General features: G+C 43.7%; 1 protein-coding gene across 1 annotated transcript in view; it reads right to left on the bottom strand.

The window, feature by feature from the left end:
- The window catches only part of LOC311178758 (neurotrimin-like), a gene marked incomplete at both ends in the record, with an annotated part of 83,144 nt that extends 65,861 nt beyond the window's left edge, over window positions 1-17,283 (bottom strand). The window contains 4 exon segments of the mRNA XM_084245492.1: window positions 3,597-3,655; window positions 13,982-14,095; window positions 15,659-15,795; window positions 17,147-17,283. Coding sequence (XP_084101618.1) covers window positions 3,597-3,655; window positions 13,982-14,095; window positions 15,659-15,795; window positions 17,147-17,283 — 447 coding nt within the window.
- Window positions 17,284-21,569: the final 4,286 nt, after the last annotated feature.

Below are 21,569 nucleotides of genomic sequence, written 5' to 3'. Positions count from 1 at the left end.
TTTGATATAGTTTGGTGCGCCTTCATTTGGTCAGTATATGTTAATGAGTGTCATTTCTTCTTGAAGTATTGTTCCTTTGATCATAATGTAATGACCGTCCGGGTCTCTTTTTACCTTTTTGAGTTTGAAATCAGTTTTATATGATATAAGTATAGTGTTCCTGCCTTCTTTTTTGTCCATTTGCTTGTAGGATTGTTTTCCATCCTTTTACTTTCAGTCTATTTTTATCTTTTGTAGTTAAATATGATTCCTGGAGATAGCCAAAGGTGGGCTTTTGTTTCTTTTTTTGTTTGTTTCTTTTTTTTTTTTTTAAGATTTATTTATTTATTTATACAAGCTCCGGGTGCAGTCAGAAGCGTGGGAGGGTGAGAGAATTCCCCAGAGCCAGAGCAGAGAGCAGAGCAGGCAGAAGGACCGAAGTACACTGCTGAGGGGAGCAGCGGGCGGCAGGAGAGGTCTGAGTGCAATGTGGGACCCTCCTCTGGTGGCCGGGGAGCAGCCGGGGATTGAACCGGTGCTGCAGAGGCTGCGGGCAGATTTCCAACCCAGTGCTCAACCACTGCGCCACTGGGGAGGCCCATTTTTCTTTTTCTTTCTTTTTTTTTAAGATTTATTTATTCATATAAGCACTGGGTACAGTCAGAAGCGTGGGAGGGTGAGAGAATTCATCAGAGCCAGAGCGGGGAGTAGAACGGGCAGAGTAATGGAATACACTGCTGAGGGGAGCAGCGGGTGGCAGGAGAGGTCTGAGCACCATGATGGAAGTGGGACTGCAGAGGCTGTGGGCAGATTCCCAGCCCAGTGCTCAACCGCTGTGCCACCAGGAAAGGCCCGGGCTTTTGTTTGTTAATCCAGCCTGTGACTCTGTATCTTTTTATTGAAGAGTTCAGTCCGTTTACATTTAGAGTTAATATTGATATGTTAGCGTCTGTATTGGCCATTTTGTTTGTCTTTTCTCTGGTTTTATTTATTTATTTAACATTTTTTTGTTTTGTTTCGTTCTTATTCATCCCTCTGTTGGTTCTGGCTTTCAGACTCCTTGTAGTATTTTTTTGGAGTGGGGGTTTAGTTGCAATGAAATTCCAGAGTTTCTGTTTGTCTGGGAAGGTCCTTATTCTTTCTTCATAGAGAAAGGAAAGCTTTGCAGGATAGAGTATTCTTGGTTGGCATTTGTTGTCTTGGATTTTGTTGATTGTGTCCCTCCACTCTCTCCTTGCCCGTAGTGTTTCTTTGGAGAAGTCTGATGTCAGCCTGATTGGTTTTCCATTGTATGTTATCTGTTTCATTCCTCTTATCAGCTTCATTATTTTTTCCTTGTCTTGGATTCTTGGGAGCTTTACTGTTATGGGTCTTGCTGTATTTTTCCTTTCATCATGGAAGTTTGGTGTTCTTCTTGTTTCTTGTATGTCTATTTTTTAGCTCCTTCTTCATGTTTGGGAAGTTCTCTTCAATTATTTCCTTGAATATTTTCTCTGTTCCTATGTCTCTCTCCTCTCCTCTGGGATTCCTATAACTCTTATATTTCCTTTCCTCATGGAGTCATATAGTTCCCGAAGTCTTTCTTCATTCTTTTTCCTTTGTACTTCTCTTTCCTGTTCTGTTTTGGTTCTTTTTATTTCTGTATCTTCGAGAGTACTTACTGATCCATTCTTCCATTTCATCTATTCTGCTTTCACTGCTTTCCCCAGAGTTCTTTAGCTCCTCCATTAATACTTTGACCTCCTGCATTTCTTTCACTTCCCTCATTAGGGACTCAATTGCATTCTTCTGATCGTTGATTATTTTTCCCTTAACATTGTTTTCCTTTATAACTTCTTTCAGGTTTTTAATCATGGCAATTTTAAATTCTCTATCTGGAAGGCTCAGATGTTCTTCCAAGTCACTGTTGTTGCATTCTGCTGGGTGATTTTCTTTTTGTGGTGTGTGTTTTTCTTGAGGACTTCCTTGGTTGCTTGTAGTTTTTCTTCTCCCTGCTGCTTGTTTTCTAATTTGTCCTATGCATTGGGACACTCTGTCACTGGTACTGGCCAGCATCTTTTTTGGTGTGCTCTTTCTGGGATGTCAGAAACTGGTGGTCTAATTGAGTCAAATACTGTTATGCCAGAAGTCCAGTAGGGCAGTGGTACTATGGATATGTTAGTGGTTGCTGTCACAGAATATCTCCTCCTTCTGTATTTAATTCCAGAGATGGGTCTTGCAGTCCCACAGACTGCCCTGGCATGCCTGGATTGCCCACTGTGCTCCAAGTTGCTGGATCCCCCTCTGGGCTCCGACTGGCAGCCAGACAGGGCCTGGCTTATGGGGGCTTTTCAGCTCCCCTCTGGCTGTGGGGGCAGCTCTTTCTCAGTTCCACGCAATCTAGGTGGGTTCTTGATGCAAAGACACCTGGTCTAAAATGGTGTCAGGAGGGGACTTCCCTGCGCCCATGGTCTGCCCGGATGATGGTTAGATCCCCCTAAAAACATATCTTTAAAAAAAAGAGGGATGTCAGAAGGGGAAAAACTGAGGCCCCTGTCACCATTCCCAGCTGTGTTTCAGCTGGAACTATTAGGTCTATTCATCCTGTGCTTGCAACTCCTCACTGTGCTCTCTCAGAACTTTGACAAAGGACTCACTGCTTCTCTTCCTCCACCCACCCTGCCGCCAGCCTTCTAAGAGATTTTGATGTTCACAGAAGTGACCACCTGACAGCATGTTTTGCTATTTCCCTGCACTTCAGTGTCTTTTATCTACCTGTACTGAATGGCAACTGTTTAGCAAATATTGTACTTAACTATTGATATACTTTTTGTAGAAAAAGTCCGTATGCTTTCTTTGAGAATGGATTATAAATCTTACCCTAACTTTTATTTATTTTTTTTATTTTTTAAAGGTTTATTTATTCATGCATACGAGAACCGGGGTACAGGCCAGATGTGCGGGAGGGTGAGAGGATTCACCAGACACAGAGCAGGGAGCAGAACATTCAGATCCACTGAAATACACTGCTGAGGGGAGCAGCAGGTGAGACAGGAGAGGTCTGCTGTACCATGAGGGTCAGCTCCCTGGCGGGGAATCGAACTCAGGCCAAAGTGGTGACAGCACATAGACTTAAGCCACCAGGGTGGCCCAGGAATGAAGCTCTTTATTCCATTTTTTTCATCTATAGATTGGGAGATGTATCTTACAAGATTCTTATAAGGATTTGTATTTGGCTATAATTTAAGTATAAATTTAATTTATTATTATGATATTGGTAGAGTAGATTGAAGAACTTTGTGACTGGGGATTTGAGCTACCACCTCATCTTCTTGGATACAGAAGAATTCAACCTTGAATGAAAAACAGCCAGCCAGGTGCTGACATTGACATCCTCAATGAACTTAGAGAAGAGGCCTAGAAGGGCAGACTGTGAAGATAGCTGCTGCAATGTGGAGGCTCAGGGGTCAGAGAGGGAGCCTGGAAGCCACAGAGAGGGGTGAGGAGTATCTGAAGCTTCCAGGGCCACCACGGCTATGCACATGATCAGCACAAGCGCAGCCAGTCTTTGGTAAAATCCAATGTCACAAAACCAGTGAACGAAGGAAGGAAAATAGTTATGAGAGTGGGTTGCTTACCTGCATTTGAACGCCCACAACAGGAACTGTCAGGGGGAGAAGATCATCATGTTGAGAGCCTGCAGAAAAGTAAATCAAAGAATCCAGGTTCAATTCAGGAAATACATATAAGATGCCCCTTAAAGACATAAACGTCAATAGAGCCTCGCCCCACTGCCAGCCATATTTCTAGCCTTTTATATCACATAGTGACCATTCCTTCTATATTTCTCTTCCCCCATTCATTTTCCTCCCATTTACATCTTCCTCCCTTGCCTTTCTACTACTCCAAATAAAGTTTTTGGGAGGGTGAACAGGACGGGAGCATTCTGTTATCTTATGTATCCTTCTGAGACCTTGAACAGTCCCTACTCCAAACAGATTACCTTCAGACCATTCTTTGCCACAGGCTAAATATGTTCCGGAATTGTAGTCCTGAAGTACTTGGAAAAGGCGATATACTAAATTACCAAAGGACATGTTCTCCAATTCTTTGGCATTGATGCATGGCTCCTAGTTATTCCGTTGAATAAAATGTCACTGTACCAGAGCTTAAAGAGATCAGCTTCGGCAACCTCGGAGTAACCAGAAGCTGCACACAGGAACACAGAATGAGTCAGCTTGTTCATGCCCCCTCCATGCCCCCCCTTTGAATATTAACTAAGCAAAGAGCTATTGAAAAATTGTAATTTTCTCCTTTACAGAAGGCTAGGAACCATAGTTGTCCTGTACTAAGTAGACTTCTTCAAAGTCCCTTCTTTTCACATTTAAACCCTCCTCAAAAGGATAAAGAACTAGTCATTCTCCAATGACATTTGGAGTTATCAGAATCTAGCAGTTATGGGTTTGGTGTCAAAAGTGGATGGTGGTTGGGCCTCCCCGGTGGCGCAGTGGTTGAGCGCTGGGTTGTGAAGCTGCCCGCGGCCTCTGTGGCGCCGGTTCGATCCCCGGCTGCTCCCCGGCCACAGGAGGAGGGTCCCACATGGCGCGCAGACCTCTCCTGCCGCCCGCTGCTCCCCTCAGCAGTGTACTTCGGTCCTTCTGCCTGCTCTGCTCCCCGCTCTGGCTCTGGTGAATTCTCTCACCCTCCCGCGCTTCTGACTGTACCCAGTGCATGTGTAAACAAAACAAACAAACAAATAAATAAATAAAAACATGCCTCTATTTAAAAAAAAAAAAGTGGATGGTGGATAGGGCTGTGTGGGCTTTGGTGTGGGTATTGTGACACACCCAGTACCTCTGAGTCACATATAGTGATAAAAATCTGTAAAACTTGTCTGTCTTCCTATTACTGTTTTTAATATAATCAGTTTGTGATTTTGTTTCTGGAATATATTATTAATATTTTAGTCACAGGCAGTATGGTGCTGAGGACAGAAGTGGTGGCCGGAATTCTGGATCCACAAAGCAGTAGAAGTGATGTTTTCTTGCATGAGTTACTTAACATTTTTGAGGTTCAATTTTCTCATTTATAAAACCAGGAAAATAAAGTGAACAGTAGCACAGAAAACTGTAACTAGTCACACTAAATCTTAGTGTGGCAGCCAACCGCAATCAAAATAGCATTGAAAGCAACAGTACTGGAGAGATTCATTCTTGCAGCAAGAAGCATGCTGTGAATGGCATGAGTTTATCTTTTTTGATTGCTGAATAGTATTCCATTGTGTATATATACCACATCTTCTTGATCCAGTCATCTATTTTTGGGCATTTGGGTTGTCCAAACAGTTTCTTGCCAAGCTGATAGCAAATGAGAAAAAATCATTGGAAAATTCATAATGGGGATTAATAATTTGAATCAAATTAGACAGAGTATAGAGGGCAGAACACCTGTCTTTAAGACAAAATTCTTCCAAATATGTTTACGTCTCCTCAAGGATTGGGGTTGATGGACCAGGCATTTCTTTTCTTCTTCTTCTTCTTTTTTTTTTTTTTTTGGAGATTTATCCATTCATGCACACAAGAACTGGGATACAGGCCAGAGGTACAGGGGGTGAGAGGATTCACCAGAGGCAGAGTGGGGAGCAATACAGGCAGATCAACAGAAATACACTGCTGAGGGGAGGAATGGATGTGCCAGGAGAGTTCTGCTGCACCATGTGGGCAGTTCCCTGTCGGGGGATCAAACTCACGCTGCAGTGGCTGTGGGCAGGCTCATAGGCTGCATCTCAACCCCCTGCACCACAAGGAGACCCAGGACCAGGCATTTCTATGCCATGTATCTCTCTCCCGCTCTTGGGTGTGGGGTGCATGATTTCCACCCTAGTCTCCCTGCTCCGAGCCTTCCTTGACCCAGCTCATCAGTAAAGTGGCTTTGTCTGTAACAGTGAGAACAACCCCCTTTAACAGCACCCCCCACAGCCACCTGTCATTCCTAGCTATGAACTTGACTTTGCATGTGCCATGTACAACAAGAGGTTTGTTTGCACTGACACTCTTGGCAGATCCCATCTTTAGGTGATGAAACTTCAGAAATTAAACTCTGGTGATTTCAAGTGCAGTTCAAATAACACCACTTATTGAGAAATGGACCAGTTCTAATAAATCTAAAGGTGTTATGTTGAATCCCTCAATTAACAGTTACATAAGTTCTCCCAAGAACCATAATTAGTTATCAGAATCAAAGTTTGGGCTAAAGCAATGCACAGTGAGTTCTGACTCTCATAAACTCTTGGGCCACTTCTGTGATCATACCTGACCAAGGTGAAGCAGATCCCCTTGAAGAATCTCTCTCTTTCATGTGCCATCTTATTAAAGCACAGTGATGTTATAATCCTCGTGTTGATGCATCATTAAGTCTGATGGTCTGGACACAGGTGAAAAGTTGAGCGAATCTTTGGTGACCCTTTAGGTCCAAAAATAAAAGTTGTTACAGGTTATATAAAAAGCATGCTGAGTCAAGTTTGATTTGTTTGCTTTTAAAATCTTACAGGGAAGTAGAACATTCTCTCCTACTCATTATTTCGATTATAAATAAACACTTTAACTTTGATTACTGTGTATTTATTGTGAGACATTTTCTGGCTTGAATTTTCTGTTTTGAGATATAAAGGCAAACTCAGTGTCAAAAAGTGAACTGTTGTCTCAGGATACAAAGTAAGGACAACATTTGAGAAAGTGTTAGTGTTACAGGGCAACCCCAATATGAAATGGGTTGCCTGGCGGTGGGTCCTCACCTGCACACTTAAAAGGGACTTATTAATACTCAACTGCAGGCTCACACAAAAGGTTAATAAAGGGTTTATTTACAAAAGAAAGGGAAATGAATATCTCAGGGAGAAAAAGAGGGAGATAAATTCATGAATGTGTCCTTCCAGTTTCACTGATCTGGAATCCCAGTGGCATGCTGACAGCCGGTGAGAAGCCAAGAGCCGTGAGGCCAAAAGAGAGACCCCCAAGGCCCACTTGTCTGGTTTTATACCAAACTTGGCTGCTTAACTCCACCCTCAGATCCCAGCAACCCTCCCTTCGGCGATGATATGATTTGTAGTTCCCAGTGTCTTGATGGTTTCAGTCTGGAGTGGGGTGAGGCCACCTGTATGGAGTTTGCTCGAGACATCCTTTTCCTCTAACAGTAGGCATGCAGAGGAGTGTCTATACAACACATCTTGGAATTCCACCAGGGACTTGGGGAGGGAGCTAACCAGTACTGTGCTTTTTAGATAACAGTTTGAGCTGATGCAAATTATACAGTTTTTGAGAATTTTAACATTGCTATAATCAAAAATAATCAAATAGCACTTCCATTTCAAATAACATTTTTATAAAGAATTTAAAGTTATAAGGTATGGATTTGATTCAAGGAAAACGTTACTAATTTTTTAGTCTATTTCAGAAATATTTGACTTTTTAAGTCATTCTTTTTCTTCTTGCATCTTTTGGGTATCCAGGGGTGGACATGAGACTCCCTCCCAAGTCACATGACCTTGTTCCTCCCACTAGGAGGTGGTATCCATGTCCCTTCCCTGTGAGGTTATGGGGTTGTGATGTTCTGTGATTTCCCAGAGAGGTCTTAAAAAAGGAGCGGCATCCTCCTGGCCCTTTTCCTTGGGACACTGGCTCTTTAAACTCAGCCTTCATAGCATGAGGGTGCCCAAGCCCCGAGGCACCAGCCCAGCCAAAGTCAGACTGATTGTCAGCAACGACTGCCCGTTGCAAGAAGAGGGAAGCCTTTGCCATGACTCTAGTCCCAGACATCTTCTAGCTGCCCCTTCAGGGAAGTCCGGGAGGAAGGAAAGCTAGCTCTGCCCAGTCAGCTCCCAGAAACCAAAGAGGTAAGGAAGAGAGGCCGCTGCTATTTTAGCTACTATATTTGGGGTGGTTTGCATGCAAATTGGAGCCCTTAAAAGCAAACACCTTAATTGTAGAAAAGTAATGCATTATTTCATTAAAGCTGACTGTTGTGTGGCATGTCTGTGAAAGCAGGGGAGGCGGGCGGGGTGGCGGTGGGGGTTGCAGAGCATCAGGAAACGACAGCTGCATCTGTCCTGTGTGTTCCCACCTGGCAGTTTCTCTTTCAGTAAGGAGATGATCAACTGCAGTCTCTGTGGTCTTTGCTGTGGTCAGGACTAGGGTTCACACCAGGGCACCCCATTTCCTCTTGTCCCAAAGCAATCCTTATCTGCATCTCTGTGTCCTGGGGATTTTGCTAATGACACAACACCCTCTGTTTCACTCTCAAAAGCGCCCTAGTTTGGACAGAAAGTCATAGGGTCACTGTTCTAAGGGAACTCACCCAACAGGTAGTCACACGGGTCACTGGCCACCCCCAGTGAAGCTACAGTTACTGTATAAAAACTGCCTGGTGCTGATTAGCCTGCTGGGACAGCACCCGCCGTGGGTGGTGAGGTCTGCAGCACCTCAGCTGGGCTTCAGCTGTCACAGCCAGGGCGCCCGTGGCCATGTGGATAACTTGGTCTTCTGTCACGCCTTGCTGGAGTTACAAGGGTTACAGTGCACCGTGAGGTTAGGTCCACAGAAGCAGGCCTTGAGAAGCTGGCGTGCAAGATGCAGCTGCGGCAGGAATCCTGCCCCCTCCCACAAGGCTCTGTGGCCTCCCAGGCATCAGGAGTATGACACCCAGACGCTGCCACTCACTGCCCAGTCCAGATTCTCCTTTGTTCAAGTGGCATGAAAGCCCAAGTTAAGAGAGCGTGAGGAATTTCAACATTTATCTTGGGGTCTTAGAGAATTTTGAGCAATGGCAAAATGAAAAGGAATCTCAAAAGTGGTGCAGAGTAACACCCTCTGGTCAGGAAGGGAGTCAGACAGCAATTTGTCCGGCTCTGAAGCTTCCAAGGAAGGAAATTCCACTTTTTAATTTGGTAACCTCTTCTAAGGTCTAAAAATTTTTGCAATTGAAGAAGTTCTGTTTAGACACACAAATACATTTTTCAAAGGGCTTTCCTATGTATCATTGCTGCATTGGGAGATCAAAACACACAGGAGACTGGATTTTGTGCTGAGTATATAGTTACAACCTATACTGACTAGTTCCATTAATTTAAAATACTCTGTGAGCTTCAAGTCTGCCACTATCCCCTTTTTTTATATTAAGACCATTTTGGATGAAATTTCAAATCAGAACTTCCTAGCTCTCTCCTTCCTCTTGGGAAAGGAAGTCTATGCTTTTATTCAACATTTTAATTCATATTTTAGTTTAATATTATTGCCTATGGTTGTAGTTCTGTAAGTGCTGTTTAGTGGATTTTTTCTTTCATACAAATAATTTATGAACAGGATATTCTGATCATAGGGAGGGACTTAAGTTCTAAGAATTCATACAAAATCATGTGCTATTATTTTATGCAAAATTATTTTGCATTTAATTGAAATACCTTCAGTTTTTTGCTGCTTTCAAAGACCTCTTCCTTTAATTCATATATCTAGGTAACATTTTGATAGTTTTCAATGGAGTTTTAAACTGTGTTAAGCACTCACATTTCCATAAATGTTGCTAATAGCAAATAGCCTTAAATCAAATTCATAAATGTTATATATACACTAGATATGCAATGTATTAAGGACACACACACACATGCATTTATATGCATATAAAAGTGCATATATACATACACAGGCAGAACAGACAGAACCTGAAATTGGGAGACTACATATTATAAAAAGTGAAATTTAACCTGTTACCTATTTTTGTGCTTTCTTAAAAGGACAGCATCTATCACCATCGAAAAACCTCTGTAAACAAACCCTGGTTCATATCATCCAGGACCCATAAACACAAAAATCAGACTCAGAAGCATCTAATTTGAATCTTATTATTTTAGAAAAGCAATTCCATCTGTAATGCTTTGCTCTCTTCTTCCAATAATATTGAATAAGCTACACTTTTTATGATACAGTTTATAGGCCAATATCAGATTATTCCACTTTTAGCTCATCATTTATACTAAGATGATTATATATAGAGCCTAGAAATCAAGGAACGGGCACCATCAGCAGCAGTGTTGGTAGAGAGAGTGATTTATTTCTAGTTGTTGAACATCACTGTTGAAATCTGTCAACCAGCATGAAGGTCAAGTATAAAAATGTCAATAAATATGAAGCCCTGGCTTCATGCTGGAGAACAGCAGCAAATAATCAGAAAACATTCATTTCCTTGGCTGAGATAATGAGGCACTCACCGTTTCACCTGATTTTGTTCTATGCAGCTCCAAGTTCAAGGATAACACGCCTCTCACACTGGGAATAATACAAGCTTTGTAATAACTTTAGTTGAGGACTCCATAATAGGATTAAAATGATATCAAATTTGTTGAGTGTAACAGCATGTCCTGAGCTGAACTTACACTGTGAACGGAGACCTTTCAATGAGACTAGAAGAATTTCCTTAGGAAAGAAGTGGAGAACATTTTGATTTTTACTTTATATTAGTCTTTTTCCTGGTCCCTTATTTAGGTTTTCTAAATTCCTGCTATGAGTGAGACCATCAGGTATTTTTCTTTTTCTTTCTGACTTATTTTGCTGAATCAACAAGCAACTATAAACCAGAGAAACACTACGTGAGGGGGGGGGGAAGGGGAGGGAGGGCCGGGGAGAGGAAGGATTAGGGTCAAAATAAGGGGGGGTGCAATTGCATGGGGAATATAACCAAAATGAAAATGCATACATTGCACAAAAACAAAAAATGATGTAAGAATTATATAAAATAAAATATTAAAAAAAAAAAGAAGTGGAGGGGCCAGGAGGAAAAGGATTCGTCCAGGTGAGGGTATCAGGGCAAATCTCAAGGGGAGGAGCTGAAGTTAGGGCCAAGGTTAGTCTGTGGGCTCTACCTCACCACGTCCCAACCACCCCTCTAGTCCTGCTCTTTGTTCTGGCTTTTTTCAATACAAATTTCATAACATCTGCAATTCCTGACTTCCTCCTATTGCTTTTTTATTTAGCCTTCATAGAAGACTGGGACAGAATCAGGCAGACGAGATAATTTGAAGCTCTATATGAAAAAATTGAAAACAATCTGTAATTTCTCCTCTTTACCTGTCAACCATATCATAAGCAGACAGTAAATATGTAATACAGTGCGCTTTCTTAGGTTTTTGTATGACTTTTAGCATAATAAATTTCCAAATCAAGATTTTTGTTATTTGGGCTTTGTTTTTTTAATTGTTATTTTTTTTAAAGATTTATTTATTTATACAAGCACTGGGGTACAGTCTAGAGGCATGGGAGGGTGAGAGAATTCACCAGAGACAGAGGCGGGAGCAGAACAGATGGATCCAAGACACTGCTGAGGAGAGCAGCCGGCGAGACAAGAGAGGTCTGCCACACCATGTGGGACTCTCCATGGCCAGCTGGGAATCGAACCAGTTCTGTAGAGGCTGCAAACAGCTTCACAGCACTGCGCTCAACCCACTGCACCACTGGGGAGACCCTGTTATTTGGGCTTTGTGATCCAAGTTTTGGGTTTAGAATTTTATCTTTACAGATCCATCCTTCTCATAAGGGGTTGTTAAATTTATAACTAAAACAGACCTTATTTTTACATCAGTATGAGATATTTTATCCAAACACAAATCAGACAAAAATATTATAGCTAGTAGGCACTAATTGTTGTTTAGAAAGCATACACAGTAATGTAATGGAACACGTGACTATAGTCTAGAAAGTGAAATCTACACACTCCCAGAAATGGAAACTCCCAACTCGAGGATTGTTGCCTGAGGCTGACTGGTGCCTGGCCTTGCTAGAAAGAGAGAGGAGGGCAGAGCTTCCAAGTTAGCAGAGAATTAGTTTCCCTCTACGAGAGGCTTCTAGAATGCCATCCTCTTCCCCTCTGGTTCAATACCACTTAAGTCCTTTATAGGAAGAGAACCTTTCATTGCATGGATAGAAACTGGGCCCTAAGGGCTGATATATCAGAAGTAAACTTACTGATGTTATCAAAATGTATTTTGAGACTGAATGTTCGATTGCCAGTCCTTAGAGGCCACCAAGACCCACTTGCTGCTCAACATTGTAATCATTGGCTGCTTTTAACTTATGCCATGGACTCTTTTGGACCCTTGTCCCAAATATATGCACATACAATACAAATCTGTGGATTCAAACAAAGTATTTGAATCCACATTGTCATTTATTCACTTATTAAACAGATTTTGTTGAGCACATTTTTTGCATGTGCCCAGGCAGGTAAAAGACAACTGTGAATACTGGTCTTCATAGAACTTACTTTCCATGTTCACAAGGCTGGATTTTCCCTGGTTTACATGTATCATTTTGACATGAGTACTTAAATTATACAGTTCCAGAGACTGCCAGGAAAAAAATTAACTGCTGAAATACGTCATCCCCGTGAAGACATGAACTGTGAAAATAAAGCACGGTCATGATATAGTAAAGAGTCTTGCTGGATTCAAGTGCCTTCTGCTCGGCCCCGCTCACCTGGGGACAGTTGTCAGCATCAGGCTGCTGAAGTAGAGCATGTTCCCCTGAATAACCCCTTCAACAGGACCAATGGGGTTGGGTGGGCTGAACGAGATGCACCAGACCAAACCGCAACCCTCTGGTCTGGTGTGACCTGGATCCTCTCTGGTGACAAAGTCAATTTAAACATGAGCTAACCTTTTTGAAATATAAAAATATTCTTCAATGAGCCTCCCTGGCGGTGCAAAGGGTTAAGCACAGGACTGTGAAGGTATCCTCAGCCTTTGCAGCAGGAGTTCGATCCCTGGCCAGGGAGATACCCATATTGCACAGCAGACCTCTCCTGTCCCGCCCTCAGCAGTGTATTTTTTTTTTTTAAGATTTATTTATTTATATAAGCACTGGGGTACAGGCCAGAGGCATGGGAGGGTGAGAGAATTCACCAGAGACAGAGCAGGGAGCAGAACAGGCAGAAGGACCAAAGTACACTGCTGAGGGGTCAGCAGTTATTTAAGTAGATCTGCCTGGGGCCTCCCTGGTGGTGCAGCGGGTTGATTGCAGGGATGTGAAGTTGTCTGCAGTCTCTGCAGCACGGGTTCGATTTCCAGCCAGCCAGGGAGATACCCACATGGCATGGCAGACCTCTCCTTTCTCGTCTGCTGCTCCCCTCAGCAGTGTTTTCAGTGGTCTGCCTATTCTCCCTGCTCTGTCTCTGGTTAATTATCTCACCCTCCCATGCCTCTGGCCTGTACCCCAGTTCTTGTATAAATAAATAAATCTTTTTTAAAACAAAAAAGTAGATCTGCCTATTTGGTTGTCTGTCTGTTCTGCTCCCCACTCTGTCTCTGGTGAATCCTCTCACTCCCCACATCTCATCTCTGGCCTGTATGCATAAATAAATCAATCTTTAAAAAAATAAAATATGCAGGGCCTCCCCTGGTGGTGCAGCAGTCGAGCACTGGGCTGCGAAGCTGCCCGCAGCCTCTGCAGAGCTGGTTGGATCCCCGGCCAATGGTGAGGATCCCAAATGGCGCGCAGATCTCTCCTGCAGCACCCGCTGCTCCCCTCAGCAGTGTACTTCGTCAGTCTGCCTGTTCTGTTCCCCGCTCTGGCTCTGGTGAGTTCTCTCACCCTCCAACGCTTCTGACTGTACCCAGTGCTTGTGTAAATAAATAAATAAATCTTTAAAAAAATAAAATAAAATAAAATATGCTTTAAGCAAATGGGTTGAATAAATATGAAAAATCAAGAACTAGTGGTGAGAATTTTATAGAGAATACACAATGGTGTGAAAAATATAAATAAAAACAAATAAATTATAAATTAAAATTAATTATAAATTAAATTAAAAGAAATGCCACTTTCGAAGTATGTTCTCTCCAGTTCCACAGTTAATTGTGATCTCATCCTGTGGGATCCTTCACACTAGATTTTATTTAAAGAGTTTTATAATATCAAGATCCTCAATAAATAATAAATAATAATTAAAAAAATTCATTTTGAAATATATTGAGCAGACTTACCTGCCTTCACGGTCTGTGACCCCTGGTGTACCTGGCTGCTGGACTGACCAGCAGCTGGCAGAGAATCGTCACTCACATGGGCCCCATCCTGCTCACGACAGAAGCTCCGACTCTCTAAGTTTTAAGGGAACCTCAGCAGTTTGAGAATACCAATTTATTTGATTGTTTTAATGTATTTGGTTCTCCACCTTGTTAATAGTTGATGAAATCCTACACTCCTTTTTCCTACCATTTCTCCACCCATTGCAGGGCACTACAGGGCTCGAACAACTTGTAGGCCCCCAGTCATTTCAAACCCAGTTTAGATCTGCAGCTTATTACCTTTTTTTAAAAGATTTATTTATTTATACAAGAACCGGGGTACAGGGAAGAGGAGGGAGAGGGATTAGAAGGAGGGAGGGAGGAGAACAGGAGACAGTGGTGATGGTGCACAGGTGCCTTGGGGAAGGAAATTCTATGGGGACTCAACCTGAGGGAGTGGGGGGAACAAAATATTGCTTAAAAAATAAAATAAAATAAAACCATAAAAAGAACCGGGGTACAGGCCAGATGTGCGGGAGCGTGAGAGAATTCACCAGAGACAAAGCAGGGAGCAGAACAGGCAGACTGACGAAATACACTGCTGAGGGGAGCAGCGGGGAGACAGGAGAGGTCTGCTGCACCATGTAGGTTTCTCCCTGGCTGGCCAGGATCAAACCTGAGCTGCAGAGGCTGCAGACAGCTTCACAGTGTGGTGCTCAACCGCCTGCACCACCAGGGAGGCCCTGAAATGTATTACCTTTGACCAAGCATTGCCTTAGCAACAAATTTTCTTTATCATTAATGTCATGACCATGAATTTGATACAGGAATACAACCTGGAGTGGGTAATTGTTATACACATCCACATTGTATGAGGGGGTACTTATCTTGTTAATCTTCATCTGCAATTTGGTATCCTTCTTGTATTTTAACCTTAATATGGTCTTGTTTCAGATTATGAAATTAAATTTTTTTTTTATATAACACATGCATTTGGTCTGCTTTGCTAGCATAAGCACATTAAAGGAAAAAACAAAAGTTTAAGACTTTGAATCGCTGGCATTTCAAATACATTACTTATTTCCCAGATTAATAAAATGCAAAATAATTCTCTTCGAGTTAATTGTTTTCAATGATAGTGGTTGTGCTCTCAACAATTTTACTGATCTAGTGTCTAGTCTTTAAAAACATGATTTTCTAAACTTCGGTTTGGAATATTTCAGACAAGCTAGAATCTAGTAAACCATTTAAATCAACAATCGACTTATACTTGGAAATCTCTCCTCTCCCTCGCTCTCTCTCCCTCGCTCTTCCCCTCTCTCCACCCCCCACCCACAGGCCCTTGGTCATGGTAGGTGCTGCTTTTTCAACTTAGTGTATTACTTCCCAGGTATAAATTGCCACATAGCTTCTGCCTTGGCCAGTAAGGCCCCCTTCCCATAACTGGAAATCCACAATAAACAAGAAACAACTGACATGGTTCCTCTGTTTTGAATTAACCCAGACCTGCCCCAAAGCCCGTCATTCTGTGGTACTGAGTAGAAAAAACTAAAAAGGAGACAAACCATTTTATCAGTGCCAGCAAGGAAAGGCAGACCCGGCCCATGAAAGCCTCTCTGGCCGGGACACATGCGTGGCTCACAGTCAGGCCATTACGCTCATGGCAGCCCAGGGGGAGCCCTGACCTGCACCTGTCCGGCGGCCACTGGTATTCCTTGGAAAATGAACCCGTGAAAACACTAGGTCTTACTCCAAGGCTGGACTGAGAGTCATCGAGCTGAATGACACAGGAGCTATTAAGGCAACAGTGTTTTTATGATGGGAAGCAGAGGCGCCCTCCTCAGCTGGCCTGCTGATGGGTGCTAAATGGTCCCTTGTACCTTCACTGCACAGTCTCACACAGCTGCCTCTTACTGGAGAACCGGGCATGGGTCGCCTGCGGCCAAGGCATCTGTGATGGACAAACATGTTGCTGGGCATCTGAAAAGCGTGCACTGTGCTGCTGGCTTTTAGAAGAGGCTGCTGTTTGTGCAGCTGTAGCTCTCTCACGGAATACGTGTCTGGCCCAGTGTTTGATGAATGATGTGGCAGAGAGGAAGGGATGTCTGCGCTGGGTCAGGGGTCTGTGAGGCTGAAGACTGCGCTGCCAGCCAGGGAGCCCTTTCAACAGGCAAGTAGTTGTCTGTGAGCTCTGATGGGGAAGGCAGAGCATGGAGTAGCTGTGGGGTGGCGACTCCCTGCGGCCTGCCCTTGTCCAGTTGACTTTCTGGCTTCACTAGCTAGAGAGAAAGTCCTGGCACAGTTATTCAAGTGGGAAAAAGTCCCCTGGAGAAATAGTGGGTGTAAAGGGGGTCTCAAGAGTAGGGCTCATGAATCAAAGATTGTAGAATCAGGCCCATGTATGGGGCACAGCACAGGCCCCCAACAGGAAGCCAGGCTTCGCTGGACTGAAGCCTCCAAGCCAGAGGGGGTTCGTCCCACCTGTTCCTCTGTCCTGCCTGACACCCCATCTGCTCTGAGCCACACAGACTGTGGGAGTGCTCCTGTCATCTGCAGTTAGCAGGAGGGAATGTGAGGCAGAAAGCAGATTTTTGACTCCAAGTCCCCGTCTCCAAGCAAGCTTCTGTTCTACCAGATCTCCTGTCTTAGTTGGCTTCTGTTCTATCAGATCTCTGGACAGAAGGAAATCTTGAACTTGTGAAAACGACAGGGATGTCTGCTCCCTTAGCCACACAGGAGGAACCTGGTTCTCTCAGCTCCAGGTTGCATTCAGGATGAAGGGTGGATTTGTGAGCCAACGGGGCCCCACGCAGACTCAGTGGGACAGTAGCTCCCTGGAATAGGGGGGCAGGGATTGAGGAAGGAAAGGGAAAATATAATCACAGGATTTTTTAAGTGGGGAGGTGTATTCTGCAGGTGGAGCCTGAATGTTCTAGAGCATTCAGCTTTAACCATTTAATGATTTGATTACTCTTTGTGTCCTTCCAAAATTTATAACTGATTCCTAATCCCCAATGCAATGGTGTCCAGAGTGGAGCCTTTGGAAAGTGGTCAGGCTGGGAGGTTGGAACCCTCATGGATGGGATGAGCCTCTTGTTTCTGTCCCCATGTACAGATGCAAGGAGAGAGTGCCCGTGTCCGGGCCTGACCACATCTGTGTCCTGATCCCAGATGTCCAGTCCCCGGAACTGGTAGAAGCTCATTTCTGTTGCAGGCTGCGGGATTCTGTTTCTGCAGCCCCCACAGGCCTCAGGCAGCAGGTTATGCCAGTGGCTCCCCATGGTAGTAGAGGGGTTACAAGGTGGGGCAAGATATTTTCTCTGTCTAGGTTCCCATTATTCTGCAGTAAAATATGTATTAATTATTAAAGCAGATAAGTGAAGACACCCTCCCCCCATAACTGACATGAAGTGGTAGCTCGAAGAACAGCAAACTCTCGATGATCTCAGTCCCCTCCTGCAGCTGGCCCACCTCCCACACCACTGGGCTCCGTGCAAAGGGAAACTGGAAACCACAGTTCATGGCCCCACTTTGACTTTACAGGAGGCTCCTGTTCACAGAAGGCGTTGGACACAGGTCCTATGCCCTGGCATAGGAGAGGCCTGTGAACCCAAGTCCCAGGTGGCTTGGGACATGTCAGCGTGTCTTTCCAACCCCCCTGCGCAGTGACTGGTGTCTCTGCAGAGTGCAGGTGTGTCCTTGAGCTGGTCGGCCTTGCAGGGAACAGCGATGTGTCACCGTAGCCAGCAGAGCAGCTTGTATTGGCGTCTCAACATGGTTTTACAATGATCTACTACTCGGTAGCATCCTTGAGGAGCATAAGAATCTGCTTGTCTTCCTGGCTCAGCCAAGAACCAACAGGCTTCTGCAAGCCGGTCTGGAAAAGAGACAACATGGCCCTTGGGATGTTTCCTGCGCGGGAGTGGACTGCTCACGTACCCAGGGAGGAAATGCGGAGACAGCCCACAGCGTCTGTACTTGGTGTGCTAGAAACTTCTTTTTCATTTTTATGGTGCTGAAGCATTGAATGATACTGATTAAAAAAACTTAGTAATTTCTGGTAACATGTAAGAAACCTCATGTGTGCAAAATTAAACTAGCTGTGTATTTCTGAGACTTTTTTGGATAACATTAATGTATACACTTATTGAGGTAATGTTGGTTTACAATAGTGGCTGTGATTTAGGGGTACAGGTTCACACTCCTTCAGATGTATGTGGCCACATCACCCCCATTGCCAAAGTATCAATAACCCTCCCCCCCAGACTTTGGGCCCCTCCAGCCTTGGCTCCAAAATCCTGATAACCTCATGTCTACACTTGGGTTCCTGGGGTTGGTTTTGTCTATTCCTTTGCTTTGTTAATTCTTTCATTTATTTATTTATGCATACAAGAACTGGGGTACAGGCCAGAGGTGCGGGGGTGGGGGGTAGGAGCAGCATTACCAGAGACAGAGTGGCGAGCAGACAGGCAGGTGTACTGAAACACACTGCTGAGGGGAGCAGCAGGCAAGTCAGGAGAGGTCTGCTGCACCATGTGGGTTGCTCCTTGACTGGCTGGGGATCGAACTCATGCTGCAGTGGCTGCAGATAGCCTCACAGTGCTGTGCTTAACCCCTTGTGCCACCAGGGAGGCTCCTGCTTTGTTAATTCTTAATCAAGATGAAAAGACAGAAACATTTTCTAGAAACCTTGTTGTTTTTGAGGCTGCTTTGGTTCTATTTCTTTTAGGAAAACAACATTGCCCTTGCTGGAAATTAACAAATAGATGAATCCATTAAATTTTTCCATTAAGTGGAGAGAAAGTGTTTCTCTATCACAGATAACTACAGCATCAATCACCATGCTGTTCATGCTGCTCCCCCACGGCACAGAGAGGCACCGAGCGGCACCGGCTTCCCTCTCCTCCTCTCAGGAACGGCTTTTCCTTTCCATCTTATTAAGACCACAAAGAAGGGTTTCACTCTTTATGATGCTGAGAGAATCAGTGTTGAAGAAGTAAGTTAGAAGGACTCCTTAGAGATGGCGATTTCATCAGTGTCAGTCCGTGGAAAACTCATCTGAGCCTTAGAAGTGTGTCTCTTCCTCTTCCTGTCCTGCCCTGTCAGGCAATTCATAGCAAAAGGCTCACTTGTTAGTGAGCATCTAAGAGAACAAGGAATGGTATGTTAGTACACAACTTTGATATGGCTTTACAAATGACCTAACATTCCTTTCTATTTTCCCTATGGGAAATTGGAAAAATGCTTCCAGGGCCCTCTGGCACATTGCTATTCCCTGCAACCATCTCAGGGACACACCTGCACACTTTGAAGACTGAGCTCATCCATCAGAACAAAGGGGAGTCACACACTCTGAAGTGTTCCCGCTGTCTGTAACGAGCCGTGGGGCCTGCACTAATGGGCCCTCTTCTGCACGAGGTTGGGGAGCCCAGCGCCTGCTCATGCTTTGGGGACAGGACCCTCCTGTAACTTTAGCAGGGAGAAGTGACACCAACAGCTTTTGCTCAACCTCAGAAATATGCGATTCTTAGCAGCATTAAATTTTTTTACATTAATAGTAAAATGGATGCTTTTTCAGAAAAATATACAAGAAACTATTTTTATATTTATCTCCAAAACAAGAAGAGGTCTGCAAACAATTTTTTTTTGGGGGGGAGGCGGGCTAGATTATTCACTTTCTGTAACAAAGTCAGGCAAAACCAACCAAGGGGAAAGCCAAATGAATATAAAGACAAAGCAATACAAATTTCTAGTGGGAGAGGTTGTCAGAACTGTAAAGGGTCCAGATCACACCCTACTTACCAGCTAACAAGCCAGCCTGACACCGTTTCATGGCAGCTGGCAGAGGCATGTGACTCAAGGCCAGAGAGGAGACCACACTGGTCAGCACAGCAATAGCAGCCACCGAGGGAGCTGCACTTCATTGCTGGTCCCTGGGGCCCTTTTCCCCTAGGGATATGCTGAGAGCACATGCCACCTGCAAGCACAGCAGGGGCAGGTGGGGAACTCTGAGTGTCGGACAGACGCTGCAATATTATGCTTGTAGGAAATACATAGAGCTGTTCAGATAACCAGTGCATTTCAGAATGTATTTCTGGTACATAGCTGGTCCACAAGGTCCCTTGGGATTTCATTTTTTTTATATTTTAATATATTTTTTCATTTTTTGCACAATGTATGCATTTTCATCTTGGTTATATTCCCCATAAAATTCCCACCCACCCTTCTTTTGACCCTAATCCCTCCTCCGCCCTGCATAGTGTGTCTCTGGTTTATAGTTGCTTGATGATTTTGATTTTTAGTTTATTATAATTAGTCTTTTTCCTGGTCCCTTATATAGGTTTTCTAAATTCCTGCTATGAGTGAGACCATCTGGTGTTTTTCTTTTTCTTTCTGGTTAATTTCGCTGAGCATGATCCCTTCCATCTCCATCCATGTTGCTGAATGAGTTTATCTTTTTTGATTGCTCAGTAATATTCCATTGTGTATATGTACTACATCTTCGTGCTAATCTCTTAATGCTTTCTGCACCTCTAGCCTTAAATAAAATACCCTAAAGCCAGCATTCAAATTCTTATTCCTCCTGTTCCCATATGTTTGGGAAGAGGCCATATCCCCACATGCTTGCTGTCTTCCAGACCTCTGCCCTCTGGTGAAGACCTTTCTTCCTGTGACTTTATCTTTTCCTTCTCCATCGATTCACTCCCTATGGTCATATGCAGACATTTCTTATCTTATAAAAATAGCCAAACAAAACAAAAACAGCACTTCCCTGACTCTGCTCCTCATCACCATAACAATCTCCTCAGTTTAAAACACAGGTGTGTGCTTCTCCAGGCCCTGCCCAAGACACACAAATGATATGAGTAATTCCGTGGGCCTGTCCTGGGCAGCTCGAGGCACTGAAATAATAAGCCTCTATTATCAGATTTAGTATGTTACATGACGGTTCTGTTTTCTCATTTGCAAACAGGAGAAAATATAGGTATTAATTTCGTCTTTGTGCAGTTCTGATGTGGACCTGGCTGGCCTCCGCGATGCATCTGTGGGAGGTTCTGAAGGACCTGCTTGGCCATGAGCTGACACACTCATGCCCACACTCATGCCCACATCATGCCTACATAAGGGGGGTGGGAAATGAATGGGGAATATAACCAAGATGAAAATGCATACACTGTCCAAAAATGAAAAATGATGTAAAAAATATATAAAATGAAATCAAATAAATAAAGAGATTAGCATGCAGTTTCGAGATGTTGAAAGAAGAGGTGGTGTCTACTCTCTTTTTTTCTGCCAAACAATGAGCATTCACAAATGTCTCGTTGAAGCCACTCAGTGTTCTGTAAGGTGGTTATCATATTGGGCTTTATTTTTTAAATAAATTTTATTATTATATTCCCCATACAATTGCGACCCCCTTATTTTTGACCCCAATCCCTCCCCTCCCCGTGCCCCACCCCCCCACAGAGTGTCTCTGGTTCATAGTTGTTTGTTGATTTTGATTTTTACTTTCTTATAGTTATTCTTTTTCCTGGTCCCTTATTTAACTTTTCTAGATTCCTGCTAT

This window comes from Talpa europaea (genome assembly GCF_964194135.1).
Source record: "Talpa europaea genome assembly, chromosome: 10".
In the NCBI taxonomy this organism is placed as follows: domain Eukaryota; kingdom Metazoa; phylum Chordata; class Mammalia; order Eulipotyphla; family Talpidae; genus Talpa; species Talpa europaea.
This window is presented reverse-complemented; position numbering and strand designations above follow the sequence as displayed.